Source organism: Cygnus atratus, chromosome 6 (genome assembly GCF_013377495.2).
Source record: "Cygnus atratus isolate AKBS03 ecotype Queensland, Australia chromosome 6, CAtr_DNAZoo_HiC_assembly, whole genome shotgun sequence".
Taxonomy (NCBI): domain Eukaryota; kingdom Metazoa; phylum Chordata; class Aves; order Anseriformes; family Anatidae; genus Cygnus; species Cygnus atratus.
Window position 1 is genome coordinate 10,619,428 of NC_066367.1, and position 12,453 is coordinate 10,631,880.

The 12,453-nt window shown below is 39.9% G+C and overlaps 1 protein-coding gene across 6 annotated transcripts in view; it reads left to right on the plus strand.

Moving 5' to 3' along the window:
• USP40 (ubiquitin specific peptidase 40) overlaps window positions 1-12,453 on the plus strand; it is a 42,011-nt gene that overhangs the window by 5,534 nt on the left and 24,024 nt on the right. For all 6 annotated transcript variants that reach the window (XR_004782185.2, XR_007708488.1, XM_035570163.2 and 3 more), the window contains 9 exons: window positions 3,180-3,323; window positions 4,224-4,352; window positions 4,927-5,028; window positions 5,370-5,477; window positions 6,491-6,812; window positions 7,286-7,367; window positions 8,441-8,612; window positions 10,705-10,789; window positions 11,781-11,851. Coding sequence is in view for 4 of the 6 variants with exons in the window: in XM_035570163.2 (XP_035426056.1) it covers window positions 3,180-3,323; window positions 4,224-4,352; window positions 4,927-5,028; window positions 5,370-5,477; window positions 6,491-6,812; window positions 7,286-7,367; window positions 8,441-8,612; window positions 10,705-10,789; window positions 11,781-11,851 (1,215 nt within the window). In the remaining 2 variants the exon portion in view is untranslated. The remainder of the gene's footprint in view (window positions 1-3,179; window positions 3,324-4,223; window positions 4,353-4,926; window positions 5,029-5,369; window positions 5,478-6,490; window positions 6,813-7,285; window positions 7,368-8,440; window positions 8,613-10,704; window positions 10,790-11,780; window positions 11,852-12,453) is intronic.

Genomic DNA, 12,453 nt, shown 5'->3' on the forward strand with positions numbered 1-12,453 from the left:
CTTGAGTATTGTCGCTGGCTTTAGTCTAGCCAATTGTGAATAGGTTGCTAGGTCATATAGAAAAGAACAAAGTAAACTACATGGAAATTCTCACGTGAAGAGCACAGATAACAAGCAACTCTTGCTCTGCCCAGGGAAATGGGCTCTCTTGGTTCAGGTATTGGGTTGTTTGCTGCTGAGCAGGTTCTTGCAGTGATACATGAACATACTGAAAACATCTGTTATGGTGCTGTATAGTGCTAGAGCATTCAGGTGAGTAACAACAGACTCGTGAAAGGAACTAACCAGGTCTTCTGGCGGCTTCACCTTGAGTACTGTGTGCAGTTCTGGGCACCACAGTACAAAAAGGACGTTAAATTGTTGGAGAGCCTCCAGAGGAGGGCGACGGAGATGGTGAAGGGCCTAGAGGGGAAGACATGAGGAGCAGCTGAGGTTACTGGGCCTGTTCAGCCTGGAGAAGAGGCTGAGGGGGGACCTCACCGCAGTCTACAACTTCCTCGCGAGGGGGAGTGGAGAGGCAGGTGACCTATTCTCTGTTATCACCAGTGATAGGACCCATGGGAACGGTGTTAAGCTGAGGCAGGGGAAGTTTAGGCTGGACATCAGGAAGAGGCTCTTCACCGAGAGGGTGGTCGCACACTGGAACAGGCTCCCCAGTGAAGTAGTCACTGCACCAAGCCTGTCTGAATTTAAGAAGCGATTGGACTGTGCACTTAGTCACGTGGTCTAAACTTTTGGGCAGACCTGTGCGGTGCCAGGAGTTGGACTTGATGATCCTTATGGGTCCCTTCCAACTCGGGACATTCTGTGATTCTATGTGTAATCCACTGGTATGTTTACACAATGTGTGACTGTCCCTTTCCCATCTGCCAGCTTACTTCTGGTATAAGCACCACCACTTCATGTCCTCTCTCCTTAAGCTTGAGAACTAGCTGCTTCATGCTCAGCCAGTGGCTTCCATCCATGGGCACCACCAGCAGTTTCCCTCCTTCGGAGAGGCCAGGAATGAAAAGGATACAAATCCAGGCAGCAAGCAGATAGCAGAGCCGAAAAGTCATTTTCCTGTGGTCAGAGTAGTGACTGCGAAAGCGTCTTCTTCTTCAGGCTGTAGCTTGAAGATGCTTTTGGAGGAAGTGGATGGATTTATCTGCTGAGTTGTGCTGCCTTGTCATTATCTTCTAGTTAATGATTTACTGTTGCTGCGTTTTCTAATTGCTTGTAAAGCTAAATGCAGTGAGTGACCTTTTCCTGTGCTGAGTCATTGGAGTTCATCAGTGTTCAGCTGAGAGCTGTCGACATTAAGCCTGTGTTGAGAGCAATCCCTAGGAGCGTAGGGACATCCAGACTGGAGAGCTCCTTCCTTTGGCTTGGTTTTCTGCCTTCACTGCTGGGCACCTTGGGAAAGTTTCAGGTGCTTGACACTTGTTAACACAAAACTTGTTAATCCTTCAGAGGAGTTGTGTATGTGGCCCTGAATGCTCTTAAGTGGTGGCATGGCTGAAGATATGGTTACTTTGTCTGCCAGCATACCTTACTGCATCCTTGTGCTGAAAACCAGTCCTTGTTTTGTTGTTTTACAATTCAGAGTAGTTTCCTCATCATAGTAATCAAATTTGTGAATACTTCTGTGTCTTGTCTGTGCTCTGTGTCTGGGTCTGGGAAAGGCAGTTGTGTGAGCGCTTTACTAGAGCTGTAGGTCTTTGAATTGTAGATCTCTCCAGGATGGGACAAAATGGTGTTTAGTGTTCTTTTGTGCTTGTTTTTGATGTCATACAGTTTTTCAAAAAAAAAAAGTTGCTCATTTTTCCTCATATTCCTGGTATTTTTTGTAAAGGGGAATCAGACATAGCTGTTAGTGCACTCTGCCTTCGATGTATTTTTCCCTCTTCACAACAGCAGAGCTCTTTGACCTGCTTTGGACATTCTTCTGTGTCACGATGAGTGTGATCCAAACCTTGCAACATACCTAATGTGGAATGCAGGAGGTGCAGAGGCAAATTCAGGACGGGTGAAGTTAATCAATACCTTAGAGTTCATGAAAGTTTGCCACTGCCTCATGTGGCTTGTTTATGGGAGGTTGAGTTAAAATTTGCCGGGTTCAAGGGAGTGCAAGGTAACAGTTGGCTACCTCTGAAATTGGGTCATGTAGCCAGCACTAGGGAGGCAGTTGTCTAACAGCATGACCATCTGCATGCACCTAGCTTCTTTCAAAGACAAGGTGATCCATACCTATCCACGCCACTCCTCTCTTCCTTCAGCTTTCTGAGGGTCTTTGGAAGTTTTCTCCCCTCTTTTGTCCTGACCTCTAAAAAAATGAGTATTGAAAAATCTCGTATTCAAGAACTTTATCAAACTTTAATCATACAGTCTGATTAGCACTCTCTAAACTTGGAAGAGCTGCTTTGAAGAGCAAAATCCTGTGTGCCTCTGCAAAATAGTCTTCACAACTGATGCAAATGGAATACCTAATTCTAACTTTCTTGAGCCGTGCATGTGTTCCTGATGAACCCTGTTATGGCTGTGTAAATGGAGAGTTGGATAGAGACACTGGAAGCACTCAGAGGCCACCGAATCTATGCTTACGTTCAGAGCATAGCTGTTCATAGCATAGTTCAGCGCATGGCAAAGCTATCGTGAAGCTCTTGCTCTGCTGTAGCACCTGCAAAGTGGGAGCTGAGTTTGTGTGTTCTCTCTGGGCTCCTGGGAGCTGTGTGGGTCTGGTGATGGCACGTACTGTGCAAGGGGTCAAGAGCAAAGTTGCTGGGAAAGCACTGCGTAGCCTGACCTCGTGGGAGAGCACAAGCCCAGGGATTTGAAGCAATTGCTTCATAGTGTAAAATTGTGAAAATCCTCTCACAAAGAACACGTGGTGTTTGGAAATGGAAGCTACTAACTTGAATTTCAGCAATGTTCTGTTTCATTTTTGTAGCAGGATAAAGTATGGGACTGATGATCAGGGAAGATGTAGGGTGTCACAGAAGTGAAGGATCTTGGTTGCTTTCTAGAATGGCTAGTTGACAGGGAAATTGAGAATTAGGGAAGGCATTTTCTAGTAATGAAAACACTGGCCATGTCTGCCTCCTTGTAAAGCTTTGCTGGAAAATAAAAGTTTGACTATAGCAAGGTGGAAGCATTATTCTGTATAACAATATGCTTAACTTTTTTTTATCGTTTTGCAGTCTGCTAAACTACGTAAGTTGCCTCCCTTTCTCACCATTTCTCTCCTGAGATTTAACTTTGACTTTGAGAAGTGTGAACGATACAAGGAAACTAGTTGCTATACGTTCCCTATCCAGATAAACCTGAGGCCTTTTTGTGAGCAGGTTTGTACTGTTATATTTGTTAAGTTTCTATATACTCAGCAGAGAACTAATATCTCAGGACAAGGTATCTTTAATTTTGCATTTTGTCGAAGCAGGATGTTAAGGAAACTTTGTGGATTTCTCCTGTGTCCCTAGTTCCAATGCTTTTGTAAAATATCTCCAAAAGATCAATTTCTAAGAGTGAGAAATACTTTGGAGCTATACAAAGAGGAAGGGTTTAATAATGACCTAAAACTTAACTTCTTAAGAAAAATCTCAGATTAAATCTACTTTTGTATTGGCAATGCCCGTTAACAGATATATACGTTAACAAATATATAATGTCACGTATGAATTTAGCTACATATGTTTTGTGTCATTAGTTACTTTTCTTACAAATTCCTCTTTGTATTCATATACGTATATTTTGGTTATAAACTGAGCAACACCATTACCTGATACCAGCTTTTGATCCCTAAAATATGTATAGAATATGCTTAATAGATGTGCTGTTATTGAAGAAGTGATTTTTCTTAAAACATTGTTTTTCGTATTTGAGGAAGCCTTCAGTTAGTTTAAACATTTGTTTTTCCTCTATTTTTTTAAATAAGCTGGTTATTGTCACAAACAATTTGAGCCCTTCTATTATTTGCATCTATATTTAATTATTTTAAATTTGAAATATTTGAATTTCCACCACTGTTCAGAATCACATCTAAAAAATTGCTTTATAAGCCTGTGCCTTGGTCCATGCTTCATGTTGGTCCTTGCTAGTGTTCCCCATCACTGAAGAGACCCTTCAGTCTTTGCATGTGCAAATGCACATTGAGAAGTATCAGAAGCTATGCTGATGGTATAAAACTGTCCTTATGTGGAAGACTTGCTGATATTTTTTTATTATTATTATTTTTCTTTTTGAAGACTGAAATGGATGATTCAGAGTACATGTATGAGCTCTTCTCTGTTATTATACATAAAGGTGGCTGCTATGGAGGACACTATCATGTTTATATCAAAGATGTGGATGAATTAGGAAACTGGCAATTACAAGTAAGTGCTAAAGGTTTCTTTTTCTTGTTCTATCTCATTTTTTTCAAAAAAGTATTAAGAGAATGAAACAGACATCCAAGTTAATATTTTAGTGAGACGTTTGGCCTTTTACCTCGAGGAGGTTAGTTTTTGGCAGTATACTATCTCTCCAGGTTGGAAACTCTCAGGATTTTGGAGCAAAGTTTATATTTCTGACCTGCTGAACATTACTGGGTTGTTGTATTACTACTGCCTGTTGTATGGCATGTGCACAGATAGTCAGAGTGTGGGTGTGTATACGCTCCAGTCAGAGTGCAAGCTGCTTTTGAGCTCTGTTGTAGCAATCTTTGAGTGCATCTTTGCCATGTGTTGTGTGTCAAATGATGAACTGGATGTTTTTGTACAGCATCCAGATGCCTATGTAAAGAGGCTGCAGAAACAATCCTGTGTAAAACACTGTGCACAGCCTGCTCAAAAACATGCATTCAGAGGATTTCCTTTACACTTCTAAAGTGCACATGCTGTTGGTAGTACTGACTGGAAAACTGCTGGCTGTGTTTGAAGTGTTTGTGAATCTATTATTTTTCTTCTACAGGAAGATGAGGATAGGCTAATTGAACATAAGGCTTTGAGAGAGAATGAAAATGCCAAAGAAACAGAAAATCCACTGGCGGTGTTGAAAGGGATTTTATCAGAGGTATGGTATGTAAAGAGTTTATTGCTTCTATTTTGATATTAAGGAACCCAGAAGAAGGGGTGAAGTATGCAAGAGGCAGGCTTTAGTACCTAGAACTCTTCTGAGCTTATTGTGAAGCACATAAAGCTTGTAACTTAACCTAACTTCAATACAAATAGTGACTATTCATAGCAAAAAAGCCATTTTTGGAGTATTTCTGAAGTTGCTTGCTCAAGCTGTTACAGAAGGTAATGTTAAATTGGATTACTAACAAATAGGAATTATTTAATCACTTTAAAATTACCTACTTTGTGTTGATTCTTTTACAGTGTAGCCTGTCATCCTACTTTTTTTCTCTTTAGGAAGAATCTAAACAAATTCCTGTGGATCAATTAGGGCAGAAGCTATTGGAGAAAAAAAAGGTGTCCTGGAATAAGAAATACAGAAAACAATATGGAGCATTACGAAAGGTAATACGTATGTTAGTTTTTTATTATTAAGGTAACTTTATATTCCTACTGAATAGTCGATAGGATGGTAGATGAAAATGTTGGCACTTTGACTAGCAAGATAATGTGTGTATAAGTGGTTAGTGAGACAAATCAGTAGACTGGGGAGCAGGAAAAAGATTCTCTGAGCGTATCATCTGTTTGAAAGCATGCATCTTTTTTCCATCTATATTTTTGGCCTAAAAAATAACCAGTTCTGCCTATTACACCTTTTTTCACTTGCAGATGAAGCTGCAACAAAACTACTGCCACTTGAACATAAAAGCACTGATGAGAATTACAAAAGAAACACAGTAACTCTTCACAGTTGTAACAGAAATAAATGAAATAAGCTTTGTTTAGGAAAAAAAGACCCTTTCTGGTTGTTTAGGGCATGTCTGTAAAATTAACCCTTGAAATAAAGTCCTGTATTTATCCAGTTGGTTGCTGTATTTTCTTATGCTTTAAGAAAAATACTTCTGCATTTGTGCTATGGATATGTGGAAAATCCATATTTTTTTTAAGAACAACCATGCAGGTTTCAAAACTAAGTATTTAAAAGTAGTTGTAAAATTTGAATGAGTCTTCCACAGGGGTAGATGTTTTTCTGACTTTGACAGAGAACTGATAGAAACAAGTTCTGGGTAAACCAATATTAACAATTTCAAAGTTTCAGTGTTATTGTGAAGTTACTAAAAGTGACTTTTCACAAGTGCTAAATTTATTTCAAAACCACATGGAACAGTGCAGAACTGAAATAACTAAATTAGTTCACATGTTTTGAGCTATCAAATGAGATTTTGATTATGACTTAAACTGTAATTCAGTTCTTTGTTTTTTATTGTTTTTTCTTTGTTGGAATGGATTTCCACAAATGAAAGTTTGTCTATGAATTGAGGACAAATCAGGTCATGTAGTTAACATAGTCTGCTATATTTAATCCAAAGCATCTTCCTTTACTAAAATGTTCTTTCTTGTACTTGCTTTCGTTGTAGTATTTGCAAAATCATCCTCAGATATTTCAGTTCAGTCCTGACAAAAATAAGGTTGGTCTAAAGGAAAAATACAAGCTTCCATTTCAGTCAGATTCTCAAGGACTTGATCTCCAAAGCCCTTCTCAGAAAAATGATATCCAGTGGAATTTAGAAAAAATGTCTACAAGACTAAGGGACATTTCTGTTGGTTGCCATTGGTTTGATCTGAATGATTCGAAAGTCCAACCGATAAAGGAGGAGGATATTGAGCAACAATTTCAGGGTAAAGAGAGTGCCTACATGCTGTTTTATCGAAAGTTGCAGTTGAAGAGACCTCCTGAAGGTATGCACAACTCATCTTTATGTTCTGGGGCTTTCCGTCATTGACACTTTTTGCAGAGGGTGAAGGCAGTTGAGCGTTTCTGTCCTTACAAAACTTTCTAGAGCTAATTGGAAAAAAGGCTTGACTCAAGATACAAAGAGCTCCAAGGAACTAATGAACAGTTAAATGATTATAGCTGACGCTAACTTTTTTCTCATATGCTTCACAAATACTGGCAGAATATCTTCTGCTTAAATAAGTTCTTGCTAAAGGCATTCATGTATCTGTTTCCCCTTAGGGAAAGATGGATGTGAACATGGAAGAATTAAAAATGCTTGTTTGACTGTTGTATCATTTGCAATTTAATTTACTCCATTAAGAAAGAGTGCAATGTTATTTTCAATGATTACAGTAATGTTTCATCTCACTTTTCTTGTTTACCAAAGCACATTTTAAGCAGTTGAGGCCAAACTAGCCTATATTATTTGTTGCAGCTCGAGGAAATCCAAGGTACCAAATTCCTGAACATCTTCTGAATGAAATGAATGCTGCTAATACTGAGCTGCAAAAAATGAGGTATATTAATGTAACTGTATGAATCTCTTAAACAGCATTCTTAATCTGTAGATCTCAGAATTGATTTAAAATTAAAGAAAGTCATTGAACAGATGTGGAATTAGATACTAAAATGAGTCAATACAATAGAGGTTAATCAAGGAATACAATCCGTACATCGAGTTTCTGTCTTGTATTGGTCCCCTACCTCCCTGTTAGAGGCCTACCTACTCATTCTGCAAGATTTCAGAGGAAATTTACTTAGTCTCAAATTGTACCAGTTTTTCATGGAAAAGTACAATTCTGGAAGGAGAATGGAATATGTTATCTAAATTACATTTATAGAGGGAGTTCTCCACTGGGAGAAGGGGGAATGGCTTGCTTTCCTGTGAAACAACAGATAAATGGTATCCTTTGCCTGAAACGTGGAAAAAAAAAGCTGGTGGTATCTAGGTTAGTTGAAAACTTTCCTTCTTGTGAGGAACAAACAGAGCTGATGATGTGCCTGAATGCCAGTTAAGCTGTCAAAATGTAGACACGTGCAAGAGATGGAAGTCTTGTGTGATACCCTCCTGCTGTGAAAACTTCATTCCTTTTATTTTTAAGTGACATTTGCTGCTACATTTAGCTTCTTGCTAATAGAACCAAATATAGTTATAACGGGGGGAAGGCATGGCTGTGTCTGTCCTGGCAGTTTTCCAGGAATTTTCTCTTTTTCTGTTTGTTTCAAGAGGACTGTTCTGGAACACAGTCTGGAGATGAAAAAACAAAACAAAAATGCTATAGTCTCCCCATCCCTAAAGATAAAGTTTTTGTCCTGTTTAGAAAGGTTGAAGCAAGGTGTAGAAACAAGCCCTGTAACTGTGTTCTGTGTATGTGGAATATATCTAAGCTTGCTCTGTATTGTATGTACTATATATATACATATATGGCATTTTTGAGCACCTCTGCATATTCCTTAATAGAGGAGAGAATGTGACACTGAATTTAGTCATGAGGTTATCAGTTACATGACAGCTGCCCAGAAGCATCTCTGAAATAAGTTAGCCATTTATCAGTATTAAACTCACCATTTAATTGTGTTTTTTTCAAAGAGCGGAACGTGACTCAGCAAACAATGGTATTGATTTACATCTCCATTTGAGCTCGTGTTACAAATTTGATAATGGAGCTTTGCATCCTTCACTTACTTGGAAAGAGAGTGTTCTGGATCTGACTATTGACAGAAGAAAAACTCTAGGAGATCTTCGACAGTCAATATTCCAGGTATTTACTATGCTGAATGAACTCAAACACTTTAATTTTAATTGAGATACAACTGCTTTCTATGTATGTATTTATGCCACAATTTTTATTTCAATGAGAAATTTTTAACAGTAAATGTAATTTCAGGAGGCTCAAAGCTATATGGATTTTCACAGAAGGAAACATTCCTATGTGGTCAACTTTTGATGTATTGATGAAGCTTTTGATTGATATATGAAGCTTTAATTAATTAGACTTTAAAGTTCATAAGCTAACTATTTGTATTTGGGCAGCCACTCTGCAAAACTTCAGACTTATCTTTAACATTTTAGTTTGTGACATGTATTTGTGTTTTCAAGGAGCTGGCTGGCCTTAACAAGAAATGCGTAGAGTTTAAGAAATAAGTAAATTAAGCTTAAGATTTCTTTTAGTTAAGTATTGAAAGTGGTGTCTTTGTATTTACTATGTTAAAGGAATGGGACAATTTGTAAAATGCTTTTTGTTGACATCTGTGATAAAATCACAGAATGGTTTGGGCTGGAAGGGACCTTAAAGACCATTTAGTTCCAGCCCCCCTGCCATGGGCAGGGACACCTCCTGCTCATGCGATTGCTCAAAGCCCAACCTAACCTGACTTTGAAAATGTAAATTGAAGCTATCTTGCTCTCTGAAAACATCGTTTGCTTATATTGTACAACTTTCAGTTAGCATCCAGTTGAAACTGTTTTAGTCTGGTGACTAGTGTGAAAGCACAAGTCCTAAAAAGCTTGTGTGTTTTCTGTGCCACTAGTTTAGTAGAAAGAAGTAGCAGGGACCTGTTAAGTGCCAAAATGAGCTTGGTGTAGCTAGTCTGTAACAGCTTTCAGCAAAGTTGTAATTTTGAGTGGTATGAGTGAAAGGCTGTGGATGTGGTTTACCTTGACCTCAGTAAGGCTTTTGACACCGTTCCCCACAACATTCTCCTCAAGAAACTGGCTGCTCGGGGCTTGGACTGGCGTACGCTTCGCTGGGTTAGAAACTGGCTGGATAGCCGGGCCCAGAGAGTTGTGGTGAATGGAGTCAAATCTGGTTGGAGGCTGGTCACAAGTGGTGTCCCCCAGGGCTCGGTACTGGGGCCGGTCCTCTTTAATATCTTTATCGATGACCTGGATGAGGGCGTCCAGTGCACTCTCAGTAAGTTTGCAGATGACACCAAGCTAAGTGCGTGTGTCGATCTGCTCGAGGGCAGGAAGGCTCTGCAGGAGGATCTGGATAGGCTGGAGCGATGGGCTGAGGCCAACTGTATGAAGTTCAACAAGGCCAAGTGCAGGGTCCTGCACCTGGGGCGCAACAACCCCAAGCAGAGCTACAGGCTGGGAGATGAGTGGCTGGAAAGCTGCCTGGCTGAGAAGGACCTGGGAGTATTGGTTGATAGTCGGCTGAATATGAGCCAGCAGTGTGCTCAGGTGGCCAAGAAGGCCAACAGCATCCTGGCCTGTATAAGAAGCAGTGTGGCCAGCAGGTCTAGGGAAGTGATTGTGCCCCTGTACTCGGCTCTGGTGAGGCCGCACCTCGAGTACTGTGTTCAGTTTTGGGCCCCTCGCTACAGGAAGGACATGGAGGTGCTCGAGAGAGTCCAGAGAAGGGCGACCAAGCTGGTGAGGGGTCTGGAGAACAAGTCTTACGAGGAGCGGCTGAGGGAGCTGGGATTGTTCCTCCTGGAGAAGAGGAGGCTCAGGGGCGACCTTATCGCTCTCTACAGTTACCTTAAAGGAGGCTGTAGAGAGGTGGGGGTTGGTCTGTTCTCCCACGTGCCTGGTGACAGGACGAGGGGGAATGGGCTCAAGTTGCGCCAGGGGAGTTTTAGGTTGGATGTTAGGAAGTACTTCTTTACCGAAAGGGTTATTAAGCATTGGAACGGGCTGCCCAGGGAGGTGGTGGAGTCACCATCCCTGGAGGTCTTTAAAAGACGTTTAGATGTAGAGCTTAGCGATATGGTTTAGTGGAGTACTTAGTGTTAGGTCGGAGGTTGGACTCGATGATCTTGAGGTCTCTTCCAACCTAGAAATCTGTGTCTGTGTCTGAGTTACTGCTTGTTGAAGTTCTGTGTTTTTTTCCTTTTCTTACCAATTAGATATTGGAATCTTGGGAAGGAGACATGATTCTCAGTAATGCCAAACCTTTACCAGCAGGACTGCATCTTTACGAGATTCTTGATGGTAAGACTACCACGTACAGGGGTTCTGTGTTATTTGTTTGGTGTATTTATTGAAGACACTGAGGATTTCTTATGTAAAATATCTTGGAGAAGTGTATTTGCTGACAAAAAGATAATGGCTTCTATTTTGACTTTGATTTGCTTATGAGTATTTGTTTTCATAATAATTACCTAATAGGTAGAGGAGATGATAGAGAGGAGCCAGGGTGATACTAAAAAAAATTTAGTTTAGGCTTAAGCTGAAGTAGGAATTGTGCAAAGGTAAATGATTACATAAGAAGAACATTAACTTCAATGTAAAAATTCATATTTTAAAACCATGTGTTCTATCTCCAGCTTTGCATTATTATGTAATTCTAGGTGTAAGTCTTCAAAAATCTACTCAGTTATTTTTAGATTTTTACAAGATTTATGGTCTGCTTAAGAAAATTAGAGCTCTTTCAGAACATAGCCCAACTTTTAAAATATTGACATCAAAATGCAGATGCACTCAGCTGTCAGTATTGCTTCAGATCTTAGTATGGTTCTTTAAATGACAGTCTTTAAAAAAAAAAAATCTGTATCTGGCTTATGGTAGGAAGGTAAAATAAATTGCAGTGTGGATGTTAGTATTTCAAAGAATATGCATGGAACACATTGTATGTAACTCACTTGTTAAGTCCAGCTTTTTTATTTTAAATCTATTGATTTGATGTTAAAGCTTATCTGGATAATCCTGACCAAGTACCTTTATCAAGTGCTAGTGTGAGCCTTGATTTGTAAGGGAAATGGAATTGAAACCTTTGTGCTTTGGCCATCTTCACTGTGTATCTACTCTTGTTGCCCTTGCTACTTGAGTGAACCCTAACTTACCCCCTGTAAATTCTGATCACACAGCAGCTTTTGTAGTGGCGGACTTGAGCCAGAGTAGAATGTGCCAGCATATAGCAGTTACCAGCTGACCCTGTGTGTGTTTTTTGGGGGAGAAGAACTTGATGACTTGTTCTTTTTAGGAGATGAGCTGACACTGGACTGCTTTGGGCTGGCTGATGGAGCAGATGTTTTTGTGTGGAACGGGAAAGAGGTAAATGAAAACCAAATATTTCTTCTTAGTTCCCAAGAGATAAGATCTAGTCTCTAGACGTGTTTTTGGAAGCTTCAGTCTATTTTGCAGCTGTGCTACTGACATGCTAACATTGGCTTTGAGGACACCCCTTCAGCCTCATCTAGAATACAGTATTTTTACAATTTGTCACTGTTAACCTTCTGTGTGATGTACAGTGTGGTTCTTGGTAGAACTGTACAGAATGCAGAATGTGATACGGTCAGATTAATAGGTGCCTGTAGGTATCCAATGCCAGTTACACTGGAGTATAATCGTGAGAAGATCTGGTGCCTCTTGGTAGATCAGTTGATAGTAATGTGATAACTTATGCCCTGTGGTGAACCATTCACCTATTTTTGCATATGGTCTCCCTGAAATGCTATGCTTCTTTCGGGTCCCCTCAATATCCAGTCTTCTGCTTAACTTTCAAGTGCTTGTTTCAGTGATTACATAACACAGCAAAAGTTTGCCCTCCATCTCTATTATGGAATAGAATATTGCTTTAAACAGATTTTTGCTGTAGAAGTATACATTTGTTCTCTGATTTATCAAGGAAAAACAAAAACAACCTTCCAATAACA